The following is a 22,365-nucleotide window of genomic DNA, read 5'->3' on the forward strand; positions in this document are numbered from 1 at the left end:
TGTGTGTGTGTATTACGTGGTGCTAAATGGGCGCCTATGTGTAGTGATGCTTGCACAACCCATCCTGTCACACTGGGGCATATGGGATTGACTGTCCTTCTCCCTTGAGTATGAACAAAATGGTGATTTATTACCAGTAAAGGGCAATGATCTCTAAAGGAGGCCAAATTAGTCCCTGGTTTGTGTGTGTGTGTGTGTGTGTGTGTGTGTGTGTGTGTGTGTGTGTGTGTGTGTGTGTGTGTGTGTACATGTACTTATGAGCTTGATGACTGAGGATTGAAGGTCACAGAGAGAGACAACCCCCCACCCCCCACCCCACACACAACTCTCACATTCCCTCTATGTGTGTGTTTGTTTGAAATAAATGGGATCAAGTTTCATTTAACCAGGTGGTGGTAGTTTCAGACCAAATTATTAGGGTGCATTAGTTTATTTAATAGCCCAAATCTCTGCAAAATATACCGCTTCTCCTTTGGAAAATTACCTCATATGATGCCGGGTCATTTTTCCGACAATTCTGATGGTGTTTGACTTACATCCCCATATAATTCATGGCCATTCTACAGCGAGAACAACTCATCCTCAGTATTACAAGCAATACATCTCAAGGGAACAATTTTTATCGACATTTCCCATTACCGACAGTTCAGGTTTATAGAGTCTGTCATAAATATCCTCTCCAGTTCAAAATCAGGTTGGTTCTGTGTAGGATGAAGAGATCAATTGTCAGATATGTTGAGCTAGTGTCACACAAGCCTGTGGGTCAGATAGACTGTAAAATAGACCCACCAACTTTCTGAAGGACACTTAGATGGCACTGAATTAAGACAGAGGTCTGGAAGCAGACCTTATTATGACATAAAGGGTCAAGATGGCTCTGTGGATTACAGGACACTGTGTGCCTGCTGAAAAATCCAGCTTGGTCTGACTAACTACCACACAAGTAATTTCTGAATTACTGCTACATTGCACACGTTCTTTTTTACAGTAAGGCAATAAGAAAATCACAAATGTTTATTGGTCAATTTGGTCAAGTAATAATGATGCTGGAATGCAACTTACCAGCTGGCAAACATGGTTTACCAGTTTGATCAGCTCAGTGTCTGGTTTGGTAGCTGGTCAGACTAAAGCCGTTTTCTCAATGTCTGGAGTATCAGGTCTGGAGATTGCCTGGAGTTGCCCTTTCACACATGTAGCACACAACAGGAGATTGTCAGTCCATGTCAGACGCATTCTCACCAAGTGGAAATACTTTGTTTGGTTTAGGTGAGGGATGGTGCCTGAGCATGTCGGAGGCAGGATATGACACAAAAAAGTATGCTGCAGAAATCACAGTGTTTTGTTTACAGCACCTTGAAGATGGTGGATGAAGCTACTGACTCAGCCGTAATGGTGGCTGTTTTTGTGTTGATATTAATACTATATGTATTTGGACATATCCGCAATTTTAATGAAAGCATGGAAAGTAGTATACAGGCAAGCAGAAAAGAGTATGACACAGCTACACTTGTTTGTATTCTTCCAGTTTCGATCCAGTCGCATAATAGAAATATCAACAACACACTCATTCATTCGCTGTGAATTCTCTGGACAATGACCAGCTCTATTCACACATGGACTCAATTGGATATTAAATGGACTTTGTACTGGGAAGCTGGCAAGATAAATTCCATTTAAAGGGGCCAGCTCACCCTCCCCAGAATCCAATGTGCTGTTTTTGTTTACACTACCGTTCAAAAGTTTGGGGTCACCCAGACAATTTTATGTTTTCCATGAAAAGTCACACTTTTATTTACCACCATAAGTTGTAAAATGTATAGAAAATATAGTCAAGACATTTTTCTGGCCATTTTGAGCATTTAATCGACCCCACAAATGTGATGCTCCAGAAACGCAATCTGCTCAAAGGAAGGTCAGTTTTATAGCTTCTCTAAAGAGCTCAACTGTTTTCAGCTGTACTAACATGATTGTACAAGGGTTTTCTAATCATCCATTAGCCTTCTGAGGCAATGAGCAAACACATTGTACCATTAGAACACTGGAGTGAGAGTTGCTGGAAATGGGCCTCTATACACCTATGGAGATATTGCACCAAAAACCAGACATTTGCAGCTAGAATAGTCATTTACCACATTAGCAATGTATAGAGTGGATTTCTGATTAGTTTAAAGTGATCTTCATTGAAAAGAACAGTGCTTTTCTTCCAAAAATAAGGAAATTTCAAAGTGACCCCAAACTTTTGAACGGTAGTGTACATACGGGCCACTGCATTTTGAAAGCATGTGACCACTATGGTTTACGGTTATTTAGCACAAAAGTCTTTTAGCACAAAATATAGTCTTTTAGCACAAGTTCTAAAGTCTCTTAGCACAACTTTATGTTCTTTAGCACAAGAACCAAGAACACTTAATTTTTATTATGAATACTTGCTGATCATGTTTAAAGATGTTTGATGGATTTTTTAAAGAAAGTTGCTGAGATTCCGATTGAATATGAGTGATTGTATTTCCCCACTCCACCATCACACACACACACTCTCTCTCTCTCTCTCTCTCTCTCTCCCTCTCTCTCTCTCTCTCTCACACACACACACACACACACACACACACACACACACACACACACACACACACACACACACACACACAAAAACAAACATGCTCTCTTTCTCACTCTGTAATATGTGATATCAAATGGAGTTTTAATAATTTGAGTAAGTTTTTAGGAAAAGATTCCACTCTTAGTCAGCAAAACGCATGTTCTAAAGTCATAAGAGACATAATCCCCTGGTTAATTAATTCAGCAAATGCGTAATTATTGACAGTCAGTTGAATTTGTGATATGATCAGAAGTGACTGAAGTTATCTATTCAAGGTTTGTTATGGCTTAACGACAAATATCCAAAGACACCAAAGAATCAGATTTTCAGTCCACGTTTCAGGGATCAACAACTGATTCTTAACATGCACAGCAGCAGAAATTCCGGCTTCCAGTCCCTGAGTAATCATAATAAACCCTTCCTATATCAAGATGAGTATTATTATTATTATTATTATTATTATTATTATTGTGACCATAATCCAGAGTTGTGCTAAAGAACATAGAGTTGTGCTAAGAGACTTTAGAACTTGTGCTAAAAGACTTTGGATTTGTGTTAAAAGAGATTTTGGTGGCATGGTGGTGTAGTGGTTAGCACTGTCGCCTCACAGCAAGAAGGTCCTGGGTTCGAGCCCAGCGGCCGGCGAGGACCTTTCTGTGTGGGGTTTGCATGTTCTCCCCGTGTCTGCGTGGGTTTCCTCCGGGTGCTCCGGTTTCCTCCACAGTCCAAAGACATGCAGGTTAGGTTAACTGGTGACTCTAAATTGACCGTAGGTGTGAATGTGAGTGTGAATGGTTGTCTGTGTCTATGTGTCAGCCCTGTGATGACCTGGCGACTTGTCCAGGGTGTACCCCGCCTCTCGCCCATAGTCAGCTGGGATAGGCTCCAGTTTGCCTGCGACCCTGTGGAACAGGATAAGCGGCTACAGATAATGGATGGATGGACTTTAGATTTGTGCTAAAAGACTTGTGCAAAAAGACTTTTGTGCTAAATAACCAGATACCACCACTACTCTGTGAGTTCTCTGTTCAACAAAACCTCTGCAAATTCACTGTTCATGATCCCTTCAAAACCCAGATCAAACCTTTTCTTCATCTACATGTTATATGAGGAAGTTCTGAACAAAACAGTTATGGAACAGCCTTCCAAGTAGTGTTTGGGAATCAGACACAGTCTCAGTGTTTAAGTCTAGGCTGAAAACATATCTGTTTAGTCAAGCCTTTTGTTAATGGTGTTTATGAGGTAAAGCTGTAGATCTGGAGGGTCCTCAGACATAGAGTATTTTGGTAAACTGGGATGTATGGATGCTGTCAGTCCCCACTCGCTTGCTCACTCGCGTTTGTTGACGGTGTAGTGGCTGCTGCTTTATGTCCCGGGGCTCCCTCATGCCTGTGTTACCTTCTGGCTCTCCCCTTTTAGTTATGCTGTCATAGTTAGTTGCCGGAGTCTCTGCTTGTACTCAGTGCAATATGTATACTGTTCCTACTTATTCAGGTGACATTGGGCATACCTAACAACCTGTGTTTTCTCTCTTTTCTCCCCCCCCCCCAAAAAAAATCTGTCCCTCTGAGTAACATGTCGGTCCTGGGATCGGGATGCTGACCTCTTCTGCTCCTCGGACCTGCCTGATCCATCCTAGTGCCCTGTGTCTGGTTGGAGTCTCATCGCATCGCTCCATGTGGACAGTTGGGAGTTGCACCTAGAGGACGCTCTGGACTCTTGCAGTGGTGCTTTTGTGGCTGGGGACTGCAGTTGACTTGCTGACTTTAGGACTGCAGTTGACTTGCTGACTTTGGGACTGCGGTTGTTGTGAACGGTTTTGTGCTCAGGTTTCTGTCGGTGGGGGGTTTATAGCATCAACGAAGCTAACTTTATGTTAGGACTGTTAATGTTATAGTCATGTTGTCTGTTTTTGCCCAAATGAGGATGGGTTCCCTTTTGAGTCTGGTTCCTCTCGAGGTTTCTTCCTCATGTCGTCTGAGGGAGTTTTTCCTTGCCACCGATGCCACAGGCGTGCTCACTGGGGATAGATTAGGAATAAAATTAGCTCATATTTTAAGTTTTTCAAATTCTGTAAAGCTGCTTTGCGACAATGTTTATTGTTAAAAGCGCTATACAAAATAAACTTGAAAATATGCTTCATCTTTTCTTTCCTTTGTGGCAGCCCGTGAGACAGCCAAGGCTGGGTTGGGTCCATCCATCCATTATCTGTAGCCGCTTATCATGTTCTACAGGGTCACAGGCAAGCTGGAGCCTATCCCAGCTGACTATGGGTGAGAGGCGGGGTACACCCTGGACAAGTCACCAGGTCATCACAGGGCTGACACACAGACAATCATTCATGCTCACGGTCAATTTAGAGCCAGCAATTAGCCTAACCTGCATGTCTTTAGACTGTGGAGGAAACCCACACAGACATGGGGAGAACATGCAAAATCCACACAGAAAGGCCCTCGCCAGCCGCCGGGCTCGAACCCAGGAGCTTCTTGCTGTGAGGCGACAGTGCTAACCACTACACCACCATGCCACCCCTGGGTCAGGTCCATTACACTGAAATAACCATATGAAAACAGAATAGCTTGGTGGAAATAATTTTAAAATCGAGATAATTTCATGTGAAGATTTTTGGCCTCGGATATTGTTGAATTGTTGTGGATTGTTTTTGGAATATCACTAGCATTGAAAATGGTGGTGTAGTGGTTAGCACTGTCGCCTCACAGCAAGAAGGTCCGGGTTCGAGCCCCGTGGCCGGCGAGGGCCTTTCTGTGTGGAGTTTGCATGTTCTCCCTGTGTCTGCGTGGGTTTCCTCCGGGTGCTCTGGTTTCCCCCACAGTCCAAAGAGATGCAGGTTAGGTTAACTGGTGACTCTAAATTGACCGTAGGTGTGAATGTGAGTGTCTATGTGTCAGCCCTGTGATGACCTGGCGATTTGTCCAGGGTGTACCCCGCCTTTCGCCCGTAGTCAGTTGGGATAGGCTCCAGCTTGCCTGCGACCCTGTAGAACAGGATAAAGCGGCTAGAGATGATGAGATGAGATGAGATTGAAAATGGCGACTCGCTACATGATGCAGAGGATTCTGGGAAGACTGAGTCAGCCCCTTTAATCAATGTCCAGTCCAAGTGATTCACACATTTACATTCTGACATAGACAACAGCTTCTCCTAGCAAAAGTTCAGGGTTGCAGGGATGTGGCGTGTCCACCTGATAAACAAGTATGACACAACATAACCTGGAGTTTTCACTCAAATTCATAGTTTTATATTTTCAATTTGGTGCATGGGCGGCACGGTGGTGTAGTGGTTAGCGCTGTCGCCTCACAGCAAGAAGGTCCTGGGTTCGAGCCCCGGGGCCGGCGAGGGCCTTTCTGTGTGGAGTTTGCATGTTCTCCCCGTGTCCGCGTGGGTTTCCTCCGGGTGCTCCGGTTTCCCCCACAGTCCAAAGACATGCAGGTTAGGTTAACTGGTGACTCTATATTGACCGTAGGTGTGAGTGTGAATGGTTGTCTGTGTCTATGTGTCAGCCCTGTGATGACCTGGCGACTTGTCCAGGGTGTACCCCGCCTTTCGCCCGTAGTCAGCTGGGATAGGCTCCAGCTTGCCTGCGACCCTGTAGAAGGATAAAGCGGCTGGAGATAATGAGATGAGGTGGGAATTTGGTGCATTGACTAATACAAGCTAGAGAGGGAACTGTGTTTGTTTACGTTTATGTGGAGTATCAATCACATTAGATTAATTTTCTGGTCCCAACGTTTCATTGTTCTCTTCGGGGCCGGTATTCAGGGTAACAGGCTGCCTGAGTCACTAAAAAGCAGTGTTTTATTTCTGTATTTTTTGTGAAAGCTTTATTAATTTACACACCTTCCCAGAAACGACTCTACAATAACATTCCCAGACTCCTCTGAGTAACGGTTAACGGCGTCGCCGTAATTTCCACAGCCAGCCAATCAGCAAGCGGCTTGAATGTATAGCTAAGAAAAGCGTCCAATAGAACACGCCGATGTTCAGGAAGTGCCAGGTTGCGTTGCTAGGAGAGCAGAGCAGCAGCAGCAGCAGTGCGCGAGAGCACAAGTGCGCTATAGAGGCTGCTGCAGAGAGCTCGAGACCGCTGGCTGGCTGGTTTGTTTGTTTGTTTGTTTTCTTTCCTTCTCCGGAAATTGATATAATCACACATTTTCAACGGAGTTTTAATGCTTTTGCGACAACAAGGACATTATACAGGTAAACGCGCTTTTATTTCGCCTCGTCCCTATACTGTATGTACCAGAGCAGAGCGGCGCAGTGTTAGTGCTAGCCTGAAGTATTTCCTGTGTGCGCGCGCGGTACAGATGCAGGCGACACTGCCATTATTTAGTAATTCACTGCAAATTATTTACACGACGACAATTTTGCGCCATTATGTCCCGTCTGGTCTCTCCACATAAAACATGAAAGACTGAAAATGGTGCCACGGTTCACCTCACTCTCACTCTCACCGTCAAAACAGCTTTGGGTGTCTATATTAAACCATATGCCCTGGTCTACAGGAATAGGTCTCAGATGTTCTCCTGCCCTTGTAGAGTAGCGACAAGCCGCCTGCTTTAAATCGTTAAACTGCACATACGGTGTAAAAGACACACGAACGTGTCAGTTATTATAATCATTTTGTGTTGTATAATATTGTCTTGGCAGGGTGTTTGAGGTATGACACTGACCAGGGGCTCCTTCACTTACTCAACTGGAGAAGAGTACAGTGGTGAATGGAAGGAAGGCAAGTCATTCTTCCTCTCTAGCGCCTGCTTCATTATTCAACTCAATCCTGGTTTTGTAGGCTGTCCCCAAAATCTCCATACATAGGCGAAATTAACACTTTTTTTCGTTCAATATGAGTTGACATTTTATATCGAGATTTGTAAAGCATGCCTTAGACAAAAGAAGAACAGACTGTAGTGAAATCATTCTCATGACTACAGCACAAGGATCTTTTAAAGCAACGCATTCAAAGTGCAATTACTGTACATGCACAACACCATCGTAAATGGTAGAGATGAGTCCATGTGTACACAGAAATGGCAATCATGTACAGGACGGTTTGTAAGTAGTTACATGTAGCTAAAAAGTGTCCATTTCTCCTATGTACACGCTCAGAAAATACAGTACATTATTTTTTTCACGGTCCGGTTTCAATCAAATCCTGCGCTCTGATTGGCTGGCGAGCGGGTCCGTATCCTACAGTACGGACCCCGGTTACAGACCTCTGGCGACTTGCTCGTTCACAACAACAAACAATGTAGCATTTTTTGTCAACATATATCTTTTTTTTTACAAGATGTATTTATAAGATGATCAAAAATCTTATAAATTTTTGCCAGCATTTCTCAGGAGAAAAGCATTAATTTTACAGCATGGATAGCGATAACGACAGTGTTCACAGCGAAAGCGAGTTTTACTACCCTGAGGAAGAAGAAATAAAAGAAAACATTTCAGGAGAAAGCTAAAAACCTCTAACTGTTGCGAATGCCGAGAAAAAACATGGCTGAACCCTGAATGACTCAATTTTGTATAAATAGGCGGCAAAATGTAGTTTTTTTCCCTGCCATGGAAGTGCACTTGTATACCGAGGAGGAAGCCATTTGCATTACAGCCGTGAATGAGGATTCAAAATAGCGGCTCGGCTCGGTTTTCCCTTTCGGATGCTCTCGTTTGCTGTTAGAATTTGGTAAAGAAAAAAAAAATTATTTACCAGCTTTACCTCGGCCTTGAATACTGACCTCGGCCCAGAGGGCCTCGCTCAGTACTTTCAAGACCTTGGTCACGGTATTTCACGATACGGACCTCCCAGCTGGTAAATAACACATATGTATGACAAACACCAACACTAGTCTCGTCCTTTTGCAAGAGAAAGAAGGTTTATTGCAGAAATGGACAAGTGATGAGGGTTCAGCATACCCCTCATACTTTGTTCTCAAATCTATATATACGCTTTACTGGATAAAAAGGAGACATTACATCTATTGCATTACATCATTGCATTGCAATTACATGCTCTGATCATGCGCCAGGAGCGTGATCAGCTCTAAAGCTGATTGGATCGTCTCTAATCGCTGGCTTGTATGCACATCTGCTACTCACGTAAGGAGCATGATAAGATGAACATGTTTCGATGCAGAATGTTTTGAGTCGTTAGTCCTTGAAGAGGCAACACTCAGTGAAAAGGAAAATTACAAGAGAGTATGACACTAAAATTTACTCTACAACCCTTAGGGGTATAATGGCTTGTCACTGGGGCAGTGCCCTCTAAGGTACTTATTTGTACCCTTTATATACTTATATATATGTACACTACCGTTCAAAAGTTTGGGGTCACCCAGACAATTTTGTGTTTTCCATGAAAAGTCACACTTTTATTTACCACCATAAGTTGTAAAATGAATAGAAAATATAGTCAAGACATTTTTCTGGCCATTTTGAGCATTTAATCGACCCCACAAATGTGATGCTCCAGAAACTCAATCTGCTCAAAGGAAGGTCAGTTTTATAGCTTCTCTAAAGAGCTCAACTGTTTTCAGCTGTGCTAACATGATTGTACAAGGGTTTTCTAATCATCCATTAGCCTTCTGAGGCAATGAGCAAACACATTGTACCATTAGAACACTGGAGTGAGAGTTGCTGGAAATGGGCCTCTATACACCTATGGAGATATTGCACCAAAAACCAGACATTTGCAGCTAGAATAGTCATTTACCACATTAGCAATGTATAGAGTGTATTTCTGATTAGTTTAAAGTGATCTTCATTGAAAAGAACAGTGCTTTTCTTTCAAAAATAAGGAAATTTCAAAGTGACCCCAAACTTTTGAATGGTAGTGTGTGTGTGTGTATATATATATATATATATATATATATATATATATATATATATATATATATATATATATTCACACAACCCTGATTCCAAAAAAGTTGGGACAAAGTACAAATTGTAAATAAAAATGGAATGCAATAATTTACAAATCTCAAAAACTGATATTGTATTCACAATAGAACATAGACAACATATCAAATGTTGAAAGTGAGACATTTTGAAATTTCATGCCAAATATTGGCTCATTTGAAATTTCATCACAGCAACACATCTCAAAAAAGTTGGGACAGGGGCAATAAGAGGCTGGAAAAGTTAAAGGTACAAAAAAGGAACAGCTGGAGGACCAAATTGCAACTCATTAGGTCAATTGGCAATAGGTCATTAACATGACTGGGTATAAAAAGAGCATCTTGGAGTGGCAGCGGCTCTCAGAAGTAAAGATGGGAAGAGGATCACCAACCCCCCTAATTCTGCGCCGATAAATAGTGGAGCAATATCAGAAAAGAGTTCCACAGTGTAAAATTGCAAAGAGTTTGAACATATCATCATCTACAGTGCATAATATCATCAAAAGATTCAGAGAATCTGGAAGAATCTCTGTGCATAAGGGTCAAGGCCGGAAAACCATACTGGGTGCCCGTGATCTTCGGGCCCTTAGACGGCACTGCATCACATACAGGCATGCTTCTGTATTGGAAATCACAAAATGGGCTCAGGAATATTTCCAGAGAACATTATCTGTGAACACAATTCACCGTGCCATCCGCCGTTGCCAGCTAAAACTCTATAGTTCAAAGAAGAAGCCGTATCTAAACATGATCCAGAAGCGCAGACGTCTTCTCTGGGCCAAGGCTCATTTAAAATGGACTGTGGCAAAGTGGAAAACTGTTCTGTGGTCAGACGAATCAAAATTTGAAGTTCTTTATGGAAATCAGGGACGCCATGTCATTCGGACTAAAGAGGAGAAGGACGACCCGAGTTGTTATCAGCGCTCAGTTCAGAAGCCTGTATCTCTGATGGTATGGGGTTGCATTAGTGCGTGTGGCATTGGCAGCTTACACATCTGGAAAGAAACCATCAATGCTGAAAGGTATATCCAGGTTCTAGAGCAACATATGCTCCCATCCAGACGACGTCTCTTTCAGGGAAGACCTTGCATTTTCCAACATGACAATGCCAAACCACATACTGCATCAATTACAGCATCATGGCTGCGTAGAAGAAGGGTCCGGGTACTGAACTGGCCAGCCTGCAGTCCAGATCTTTCACCCATAGAAAACATTTGGTGCATCATAAAACGGAAGATACGACAAAAAAGACCTAAGACAGTTGAGCAACTAGAATCCTACATCAGACAAGAATGGGTTAACATTCCTATCCCTAAACTTGAGCAACTTGTCTCCTCAGTCCCCAGACGTTTACAGACTGTTGTAAAGAGAAAAGGGGATGTCTCACAGTGGTAAACATGGCCTTGTCCCAACTTTTTTGAGATGTGTTGTTGTCATGAAATTTAAAATCACCTAATTTTTCTCTTTAAATGATACATTTTCTCAGTTTAAACATTTGATATGTCATCTATGTTCTATTCTGAATAAAATATGGAATTTTGAAACTTCCACATCATTGCATTCCATTTTTATTTACAATTTGTACTTTGTCCCAACTTTTTTGCAATCGGGTGTGTGTGTGTGTGTATATATAATATTACATACACCTTTTTAGCCCTAAAAAGGTACACATAGTTACACTGAGGTCCAATAGTCAGCCCTAAGGGGTATGTTAGTAGAGCTTGTACCTTGGGGGACAGAAATGGACTCCACACTGTACCCCTAGCCTGGGAAATCCCATGCTGCTTTGCACAATCGTTCTGATCTGAAAAGACAGCATGGAAACTATGGTCTAAAGCTCGCCTGAGTTAGGGAGCCAATCAGAGAGTGGGGAGGGGTGGAAAGACGGTGACGCGTACTACTCGACAAACGGAAGCTTGTAGTTTATTTGGGACTGTTTACGGATCACATTTAACATGGCGGCGAGCGATACGAACCAAACTTTCGATCAAGCTTTAGACACTGTTCTGAATAGTTTAGAGCGAAAGTTTGTTTTAAAAAAAGAACAGCGTTTGGCGTTACAGTCTTTCTTCGCCTCTTCTTCTTCTTTGTCGCTCTATCTACGTCACTGGGTACAACTGCCATGATTGGCCATGGGCTACGTATACGCCAAATAATAGACATTCTCAACGTCCAATAAATGGCCGTTGACAATCGTAAACCACACCTCCCCTACGAGAAATTCAATAGGCGGATTCCAGACCATATTTCACTTGTGATATGGTCTGGTGTTAACCAGACTACTGTACCCCTATTTCTGACAGTGTATGGACTCTTCTGGGACACCCTGTATGAGTATTGATGCTTAAATTTTGTTTTGACTCTGATCTCTTGCCATGTTAGGTATGCTGGGTATTGCATTCAGGATTAATATCAACATTAACATTCTTTATATACAGTACTGCAACTTACATTTTCATGAAATGCATTTCTTTATTGTTTCTAACTCCTGTGGCGCATGTCTTTCCCAAAGATAACTTGCCAGAAAGCTAAATCATAGATGCTACCTTATGACTCAGTCCCTCAAGATTGCAGCTTTAAAAAGCTTTCAGTGGATTTTAGTTGTGAGCTGCAGTAAGAAATCTAGTGGCAGAAGTAGCTTGGGGGGAAGGCATTATGAAAGGAATTATTCATGCCATGCCTTTGCAAAAAGGAAGCAGCACTTCCCAAGATCTAAACCATTTGATTCTAATTTGTGCTATCCCTGATATCTAAATTACAAGTCAAAGATTTGCATGATGTGTCCCATACAGGAAGGAGACATGGTGTAGGGCAACTGAAGTTTTCTGATGGCACTTGTTATAAGGGTCACTTTGAGAATGGCCTCTTCCATGGCTCTGGGGTCCTAATGTTCCCTGATGGATCCAGGTAAGAGATTATGTAATCAGATTGCAGTTGTCAGGTAACATAGTGATATTTATGCATTCCTCTAACTAATAATTTGTTGTAAATGTGAAGATCTGATACTTATTGAACTGGAATGCTTTATGAATAGTTTTATGGATTATTGATGGTTATACAATGTGTGTACAGTAAAAATCAATCTGCCACTATTCAATTCAAGGTATGAAGGTGAATTTGTCCAAGGGAAATTCCAAGGTGTTGGAGTTTTTAGCAGATTCGATGGGATGAAGTTTGAAGGAGAATTCAAAAATGGTCGTGTGGAAGGACATGGTACTTTTTTTTTTAATTCCTGCCCTGCTCTGATTAGTCATGGATTCAGCTATTCAACTGAGACTGTAAATAAGTATCAAAAGAACAGTGGAAAATTAAAATAAAATCAGGTTTAAAAAAAAGTGAAATCCTGTTGCTTTCAGCCACAGTGAATATCAGGAAAATATACAGGGTTACATTTATGAATTATGTGTAAATATTAGTGAATTGTGAACATTTCCACGTATGTAGTGTGTCTGGTTTTGTTTTTTGTTCCAATTGATTTACATTATTTTACCAATTTAAAATAATATTGGAGTAGTTATACAACTGTCAGATACAGTCTGTGAATTTTATATACACTACCGTTCAAAAGTTTGGGGTCACCCAGACAATTTTGTGTTTTCCTTGAAAAGTCACACTTTTATTTACCACCATAAGTTGTAAATTGAATAGAAAATATAGTCAAGACACTTTTCTGGCCATTTTGAGCATTTAATCGACCCCACAAATGTGATGCTCCAGAAACTCAATCTGCTCAAAGGAAGGTCAGTTTTATAGCTTCTCTAAAGAGCTAAACTGTTTTCAGCTGTGCTAACATGATTGTACAAGGGTTTTCTAATCATCCATTAGCCTTCTGAGGCAATGAGCAAACACATTGTACCATTAGAACACTGGAGTGAGAGTTGCTGGAAATGGGCCTCTATACACCTATGGAGATATTGCACCAAAAACCAGACATTTGCAGCTAGAATAGTCATTTACCACATTAGCAATGTATAGAGTGGATTTCTGATTAGTTTAAAGTGATCTTCACTGAAAAGAACAGTGCTTTTCTTTCAAAAATAAGGACATTTCAAAGTGACCCCAAACTTTTGAATGGTAGGGTACGTTTTTGTTAATTTCATACAGAAAATGATGAAAGATGTGCCACTGCTTAAGTTAAGAGTTAGTTGGGCATTGTAAATTTGTCATCAGTGGAATTAGCATTATATTCACCCTATAAATTTAACACATTGGAATTGCAACTCACCCAAAACTACCCAGTATGTCCTATCCAGAATTTTCAATCATTAAAATATTACAGGCTTTTTTGTATATGTTGAGCTTGGTTTATTGAACGCCATGTTTTACATAACCTTTGATGGCTCCATTAAAAAGTAAAGAGTTTCAAGAGTAATGGTCTTTTTTTTATTTGCAGAAATTTCCTCAGAGAGAATGAATAAGGATATTGTCTGTTGTTTTGGCTTCCCCTGCAGGCTTACTGACATTTCCGGATGGTTCCCATGGTATTCCACGGAACGAGGGGGTCTTTTCTGACAACAAACTGCTGAAGCGGGAGAAGAGCCAGGCGGTGGTGCAGAGGGCCCGGAGCTCAGCCTGCACTGCACGCAGCCTCTCTGTATGATCAACACGCTAATGATGTGGTAATCACCATGCTGCTGCTCTTAGATCAGCTTCCCAAACTCCACTCCTACTGCAGAGGCAAACATCGAGAGTGAAACTGATTCAGGATCTCCACATAGAGCTCTCTGTCACATGCGTGTTGCAGCAGACCCTCAGGAATGGATAACAGGGTTTCCTTTCCCTCTATCTCTCTTTCTCAGTGCTGGTCTGCCTCCAATGCCTCTAGCTTAAATATATATAGGAAAAAAAACTGGGCAAGATTATTATTGCTGCATTTATGTGAACTATTTCATCTTAGATATGAAGAAACCAAAGTCACCATCAACAACATGGGGCTACTGAGTGTTTTGTATGAGGAATCTGTGTGTAACAGTGAATTTATTAGCCTTTGTGAGACGGTGATTGTGCACCTTCTTTATTATTTATCTACTTATTTAACATTTGCTTATTTAAATGTTATTTCAAGCACTTTTTCATTTTGATAGAAACAATCTGACTTTAAATATAAATTCACTTAAATGTAATCAAAATGTAATATCAGGATTTGTATATACCTCATGAAAAACTACATTGTACATCCAGTGTTGATGTTCGAGATAATCAGAAGCCTATACATATAGTGGATTGTATTTTGAGTACAAAGCCGATAACGTGTTTTCAATTGAAGTCGGACAGTTTGGACAATGAAGAGTTCATGCAGGTGATCCTGCTGTGTGGTTTTTCTCACCAGTGTGTATCATTTGTCTTTATGCACTTTGTGTAGTATTTTCTTGTAAGGACAGAAAGGTGTAGTCAGGCTCTACTGACTGTATTTATTGTAACTGCACTGCAAAAGCATGTATCTAATCAGTTTTATTCAAAATGGTGTGAGGGGAACTAGGAAGTTTGCTTCTTTATCTTCACCGTAATAGCATTCATCCAGTAATGGTGTGTATCTTCTAAGAACTAGCATAACCATGGGTGTGGCTGTAGTCCATTGATCCGTATGTCAGTGGTGTATTCTGCTTGTCACTCAGTTCATGTGATAATTCTATTTTTATCATCCGGGTAACGACAGCCGGATATTGAGAAAACATTCGAAAGCTGGCGGCGGGCAGGGGGAGGAACAAAAACTAGATTTTAATAAAAAGAAGGAGGGGCATGTTCTCCTTGACCTTAGTGGAAACTACACCTATTCTTAGCACTGACAAGGTATTAGTGTTGTTATGGAATTACACTGATACAATAGAGGCCTAAATATTGACTACAAACTAAAAATATATGTATATACAGCTGATAAAATAATTTATGGTATAATAACTGACATACAACGCAATTACGGACAGTATTTTCTGCACTTTTGTTTGATTAGTTAACTATAGTTACACTGTTTTACTATGTGCAACATCTAAACTATGAGCTGTACTCATTACTTTATATTTATCTATACTCTGACACCAAAATGTGTATTACGGTAACTTCAGTATTTACTTGAAAAGTTTGGAAAGAGAGACAATGCAGAAAACAAAAACATTTATAACAGTAATAAAAAAACTGACGAGGTGCTAAGTGAGTGTGTTTTATTTGCTGGATTTCAATACCTGACTTTTCACTCATCCATAAATATGCCTGATACAATAAAGTTATTAAAATATTTTTAATGCCACAACCAAAGATATTTTTAAAATATATATTAAAAAACAAGTTATTTGCAACATTATATTATGTCATCACAGGAAATGATCAACAGATTGTATGCTTTATGTATTGCCAGTCTAGAAGAGTAATCTCATAACGCATGGAGAAATCACAGTTGTATCTCACCCTGAGGGCAAGACAGGGTTTATTTCACAAAACAGCGCTCTCTAGTGGTCATACTGGCAATCAACGTACAGGATCAGGGAAAATGTACCGTAGGCCTAAATTTGTAAAAGACATTACTTGTTTAATTTTTAGTGTACCAGCAACAAGACAATAAGTGGGTGGGTGGGGTTGTTTGTTTTGTTTTATTGATTTATTTTTTATGGCATGATTTTATGTTTGTAGTGGAGATAAACTAGTGTCCATGCAATGGTCAAAGGTGACACTGGTGAACTCCCTTCTTTGCTTCATGATGATAATCTCAATAAACTTGCTCTGTTTCAGGAGAACTGCAAATATCTGTGTTCCCCCCCACACAATCAATCAATTTTCTTTCTTATTTTCTTTCTTTCTTTCTTTCTTTCTTTCTTTCTTTCTTTCTTTCTCCTGTATGTGTTAAGGCTCAGCATGTATTTACAATGCAAATAATATTCACACAATCTTCCAATTTAGACATTACTGTGCTTGTCATTCAAAAACACATAGGCATGTTAGCAAAGCAAAAAGAAAATGAATGCTACTCTAGCTGGCTTAAAGCTTGCTTAAATGCTTCAACAAATGGTAGTGGATAACCATAACATCACTCACCATCGACAACATGCCAGAAACTTAGAGGTCACATGTAAGCAGAGCCACATACAGAAATATCCGCTCTCACGAAGCCTCCAGAGTGAGTGGGTATATATGCACGCATATAATGTTTACTGTACAAAACCATCACACATACTGGTTTGCACGCTGCTTAATGGGCACTTTTAGCATATTGGGGGTTTAAGGATGATGGAGCAATGGGTATATTTCTCTAAGTTTTAATTACTAGATGACAAAGCCTGATATTGCTGATCCATGTGACTGGCAAGGGTACAGTATATCCATTTCACTTGTGCAAAAGGGTAACCCCTGATAGTAACCGGAAACTATGCGCTAATGCCTCTTCACAAAGCCTACCGTTAAGTCAGGGACAAACAGAAATCCTAACCCTGCTTCCTCTGTGTCCCTGGAATATGACATGTATTTATAAAAGAAGGCCAGGGCATTTGTGCTTTAATGCAGTTAACGTTAATGTGGGCAAACATGTCTTTGCATGCATAAGCCACCATTTCAATCATGATGTCAACAGAAGACGGATTGCACAAGCATTAACAATGGCAGTTACTGTTTTACCTGAGTGTGACACAGTTCTACTCAATAGTGTGGCCTTGCTTAAAATGCTTGAAACATTGTAATGTATTGTAAAATATTTTGATTATTAAACAAAATTGATTTTAATGAAAAAAAACAAGAAAATTCTGCGAGATTTTATTCAAACAAATACCCAGTAAGCTGTTGTTATAGAAGTGATTTATATCAATCTCTTGTATCCACATCTGTGCTGTACTCTTGTGCATCAGATATGAAACAAATAGTCCATTTTAACGGAATTAAAATGTTACCAGTTTTACAGTAAACACAGCAAGACAAATCCATGTGTAGTCAGCAGATAAAAATCAGTCAGTAATTCTAATCCAGCAAAAGAGAGCATAACTCCTTCCATTTGAGGACACCAGTGTCATCAACTGTACTTTATAAAATATGACCTTCAAACCAGGTCATATTATTTCATCTGCTCCAGTTTCTCCAGCATCTCCTTAATGTCACACTGCCACATCTTCACCTGCTCCGTTGCTGTAACACCCTCCTGAGAAACATGGATTTGCACTCTGCTATACACTGTATGGCCAAAAGTATTTAAACACCTGACCATCACACCCATACACTACCGTTCAAAAGTTTGGGGTCACCCAGACAATTTTGTGTTTTCCATGAAAAGTCACACTTTTATTTACCACCATAAGTTGTAAAATGAATAGAAAATATAGTCAAGACATTTTTCTGGCCATTTTGAGCATTTAATCGACCCCACAAATGTGATGCTCCAGAAACTCAATCTGCTCAAAGGAAGGTCAGTTTTATAGCTTCTCTAAAGAGCTCAACTGTTTTCAGCTGTGCTAACATGATTGTACAAGGGTTTTCTAATCATCCATTAGCCTTCTGAGGCAATGAGCAAACACATTGTACCATTAGAACACTGGAGTGAGAGTTGCTGGAAATGGGCCTCTATACACCTATGGAGATATTGCACCAAAAGCCAGACATTTGCAACTAGAATAGTCATTTACCACATTAGCAATGTATAGAGTGTATTTCTGATTAGTTTAAAGTGATCTTCATTGAAAAGAACAGTGCTTTTCTTTCAAAAATAAGGAAATTTCAAAGTGACCCCAAACTTTTGAACGGTAGTGTATATGCTTGGTGAACATCCCATTCCAGTCCCCAGTTTGCTGTTAGAATAAGCTCCACTCTAATGAGAAGGCTTTCCACTAGATTTTAGAACATGACTGATGGGGATTTGCCCATTCAGCAACAAGAGCATTACCGAGGTCAGGAACTGATGTCAGGCGAGAAAGCCTGGGGTGCAGTCAGTGTTCCAGTTCATCCCACAGGTGTTCAGTGAGGTTGAGGTCAGGGCTCTGTGCAGGACACCCGAGCTCTTCTACACCAAACTTGGCAAAGCCTGTCTTCATGGAGCTCACTTTGTGCACAGGGGAATTGTCATGATGGAACATGTTTGAGCCCCTTAGTTCCAGTGAAGGGAAATGATAATGCTCCAGCATACAAAGACATCTAAACTATTGAGTGCTTCCAACTTTGTAGCAGCATTTTGGAGACAACCCATATATTGCTTTGATGGTCAGGCGTCCACAAACGTTTGACCATATAGTGTATCTCAAATCATTTGACTGTTTTCTTATAATTATAAGACAAAATATATATTTATTTCCCTGCTCTTTAAGAGGTTTGCAGTACTTACAGCATTCTTAATCTTCATGTCTGCTCCGGCCAATATGAGCGACTTGATGATTTTGTATCGGTTCAGTCTGACAGCATCATGCAACGCAGTATCGCCCTCCTTAAAACAAAGTGAGTCATTTTTAATGGTATAATGGAATATATGACTTTCACACACTGACTAAAGTTACAAAAAAATTACTATTTGCTGAAAATCTTGTAGTTCATACCCAATCTTTGGCATCAATCTGGACACCACTGGACACAAGATGCTCCACAATGTCCCAGTGGCCTGTTCTGGTAGCCACATGTAATGGAGTGCTCAGAAGCTGTGGACATCAGAAACCAAGCCATGCACTGATATGTAAAGAATTTACTTTAATCTCATCTCATTATCTCTAGCTGCTTTATCCTTCTACAGGGTCGCAGGCAAGCTGGAGCCTATCCCAGCTGACTACGGGCGAAAGGCGGGGTACACCCTGGACAAGTCGCCAGGTCATCACAGGGCTGACACATAGACACAGACAACCATTCACACCCACATTCACACCTACGGTCAATTTAGAGTCACCAGTTAACCTAACCTGCATGTCTTTGGACTGTGGGGGAAACCGGAGCACCCGGAGGAAACCCACGCGGACACGGGGAGAACATGCCAACTCCACACAGAAAGGCCCTCGCCGGCCCCGGGGCTCGAACCCAGGACCTTCTTGCTGTGAGGCGACAGCGCTAACCACTACACCACCGTGCCGCCCAGAATTTACTTTAATTTATGCAATCATTCATTTGTACACAATACGGTCAAACATTTGTGGACACCTGACCATCACACCTATATGTCCTTTTTGAGGAATAACATATGGGCAGGATCAACAGGTGTCCACAAACTTTTGTTCATACAGTATATCTCGAGTTTATAAAGATCTTTTACTTTGTCTTTGACATTTAAGTCAGCTCCTTTGCTCTGCAGGAGTTTAAGAGCATCCAGACGTCCACCCCTGCAGGCCCAGTGCACTGCCGTACACGCCAACTGAGAAAAGAACCATAACGTAGAATTCAAGACTGTGCCATAAATGAAAGAAAAATCAAGCAAACGCTGATTCAGATTTTCTCACCCGGTCTTGGAAGTCGATATTTGCTCCTTTATCAAGTAAGCTCTCCACTATCTTAACATGACCTTCAAAGGCAGCCCTGTGAAGTGCTGATTTTCTGAACTGAAAAAAGTGATTTTTTTGGGGGGTAGATATTATTACTGAAATGTAAGTGTAAAGGACATCAGAAATACCTCGTCAGCTGTATTTGGGTCTCCTCCTTCTTCTAAGAACTTATCAACCACTTTGAGGTTTCCGTTTGCGGATGCCTTTAAGAAGTTTACACAATCCACAGGACCCTATATGAAAAAAGCAATGATAATAAATTTAACTGTGACTGAATTAAATATAAGTAATAAAAACTATTTACGATTATGGGACACTAATCATAGGCTTAAGAAATACATATTAATAAATGTTTTACATTTTGATATGAAATTAATTTGAAATAAACATGATTGAATTTCCTTACCACATGAACATTGGTTAGGTTACTAGATTTTGCTTCTTTATTCTTCATCTTTTTCCTCGAACGGAGCTCAGTAATATTCTCAGCACCACCTAGATCCACTATCTCATACCTAAGATCAGATGAGGTCCTCCTCAACCGCTCCTCCACCTGATGACATCACCGCTCATATCAATGAAATGCTATATTGCAGATACACAGTGCTGTGCAAAAGTTTAGGCACCCCATTTTTTTTTTCACACAAACTTTGTTGTAGATTTGTATGTTATGACTTCGACATTATCGAGTCTGTCCAAAAACATTTTAGAGTTCCAAATGGTCATTTTCCAGCACAAAATTACATGTTACAGAAAAAAAGTTTGTATCTGAGCAGCATATTACATAAGAGAGCACTTTTCAGATGAAAAAAGAAAACATAATGAAGGTTGCTGGGTTTTGCTGCAAAATTAAGACGCAAGTGTGACAGTCAAGTGTCCAGAAGAACTGGGGCTGGTTTTGTAAGATGCTCGGTAAAACCTACAGCTCATTTCCTTATAAAACTGCACTCATTGTACCTAGGACTACTATATATTTTTTTTAAAAGCAAAGGGTCATCTCACGCCAAATATTGACTTTGTTTTATTTATTATGGCTTACTGATGTTTACAGTATTTTTTAACATTGAAACATTTCATGCCATTATTTTTAAGCCATTTTTAATCTACAGCATTTCTTTACATGTGCCTAAGTCTTTTGTACAGTATTGTACGTAAATAAAGTGCTGCTGTAATGTAAGAAGTAATGTACATTATTAATGTATATTATAAGCAATCAAACTGTTGCTGGATTTTACTGTGAGCTAACCTTTCTTCTCCTGTTTACGATCATACTGCATTAAGGATGAGGAATCCGTGCTGGATTCCATTCATTTCTGACCTCTAATAAGGCTGATTCCAAGCTCTAAGCTTGTAATACCATGAGATGCCATGGGGTTGAGTTTGGATTATGGTGGTCATATTGCAGAGTGGCTAAAACTGACCATCTGAGAGCTCCGTAACCTACACAAGCGAAAACTCTATCATAATCCAAAAAAAGCCAATCCATAATAATCCATATCGTTCTACTCATATGATAAATTCGAATTTGAATTTAAATGTAGATTCAGCTTTCGAATGTATTTTTCCACCCTCACCCTACAGAAATAAGATATTTTTTCTCATTTCTTTAAATGAATAGGCACGGCAACTCTGACAACCATTTACCTGAATATTTGCAAAACTCTGATTGAGTGACTCATTCCTCATCTCACTTCTGTATTTAGTGTCATCCACAATCAAAATTCCCAGCTTCCGGGCATGTGTTCTGTGTTTCTGAAAACAATAAAGCTCATAGAGTTCAAATAAGTCAGAGCAGAGGCATGCAACTTTTTAATAAACTGATATGGTTATGTAACAAATTAGTTAGACAAACATAAAGAAGGATGAGAAAATCAAATATTGTCAGAAGGACTTTATAAACATTGAAATATAAATGGGATAATTAAATTATTATTTTTTTGTTTGTTCAGATCAGCCAGGGTATCAACTCAAGTGTGAAGTAAAAAAGTGTAATGTAAGTTACCGTATATAAACAATCAATACATCGAGTCACGTTTTCTGAACAATCCCACAGACAAAGTGAATCCGCTAGAAATAATACATGTAATGTTTTCTTAATAGTTCTGATTTTTCCTTTATTTATAATGAGGGTATTCTGTTTGTGAAGAAACTTTGATGTACATCACGTGAATTGTAATAGGTCAATACAGCTCAATAATTGTGAACGTCTAAGTTCCATGTACCCTTAACTTTCAACAAAGAGTAGAACCCAAACTAGTCTACTGAAATATTGTCAATGCATTCATAAAGTTAATTTAAAATCAGATTATCTCAGAAAAAAAATGCCATACCTGCTCTTGTTGGTCCAACTCAGCTTTTTGGTCAACGATCGTGGTGGCCCACAGGATATCCTTATCCATCCTGATGAAATTAATCAGGATAGATAAGCAAAATT

General features: G+C 40.2%; 2 protein-coding genes across 3 annotated transcripts; one reads left to right on the top strand and one right to left on the bottom strand.

Annotated features, from left to right (window-relative positions):
* The first annotated feature begins 6,681 nt into the window (after nucleotides 1-6,681).
* Nucleotides 6,682-15,744, top strand: morn4 (MORN repeat containing 4). 2 transcript variants are annotated; one of them, XM_060924723.1, is made up of 5 exons: nucleotides 6,682-6,817; nucleotides 7,268-7,350; nucleotides 12,304-12,414; nucleotides 12,611-12,720; nucleotides 13,959-15,744. In XM_060924723.1, the coding sequence occupies exons 2-5, from the start codon at nucleotides 7,280-7,282 to the stop codon at nucleotides 14,105-14,107; spliced, it is 441 nt and encodes a 146-aa protein (XP_060780706.1). In that variant the 5' UTR covers nucleotides 6,682-6,817; nucleotides 7,268-7,279; the 3' UTR covers nucleotides 14,108-15,744. The 2 variants fall into 2 exon arrangements, with proteins under 2 accessions (XP_060780706.1, XP_060780704.1); XM_060924721.1 differs by lacking the exon at nucleotides 7,268-7,350 and having other exon boundaries at nucleotides 12,300-12,414.
* A 1,795-nt stretch (nucleotides 15,745-17,539) lies between these two features.
* Nucleotides 17,540-22,330, bottom strand: ankrd2 (ankyrin repeat domain 2 (stretch responsive muscle)). The gene is given in 9 exon segments (XM_060924724.1): nucleotides 17,540-17,623; nucleotides 18,797-18,895; nucleotides 19,005-19,103; nucleotides 19,706-19,804; nucleotides 19,890-19,988; nucleotides 20,060-20,164; nucleotides 20,338-20,499; nucleotides 21,576-21,683; nucleotides 22,262-22,330. Coding segments are annotated over 9 exon segments (924 nt in total).
* Nucleotides 22,331-22,365: the final 35 nt, after the last annotated feature.

Source organism: Neoarius graeffei, chromosome 7 (genome assembly GCF_027579695.1).
Source record: "Neoarius graeffei isolate fNeoGra1 chromosome 7, fNeoGra1.pri, whole genome shotgun sequence".
In the NCBI taxonomy this organism is placed as follows: Eukaryota; Metazoa; Chordata; class Actinopteri; order Siluriformes; family Ariidae; genus Neoarius; species Neoarius graeffei.

What these genes read in the sequence shown, in the direction of transcription:
- morn4 (XM_060924723.1), top strand. Translation starts at nt 7,280, where the DNA reads ATGACACTGACCAGGGGCTCCTTCACTTACTCAACTGGAGAAGAGTAC. An exon ending in GGTGAATGGAAGGAAGGCAA is followed by an intron (nt 7,351 to 12,303) that starts GTCATTCTTCCT and finishes CCATACAGGAAG; the next exon opens with GAGACATGGTGTAGGGCAAC. An exon ending in TGGTCGTGTGGAAGGACATG is followed by an intron (nt 12,721 to 13,958) that starts GTACTTTTTTTT and finishes CTTCCCCTGCAG; the next exon opens with GCTTACTGACATTTCCGGAT.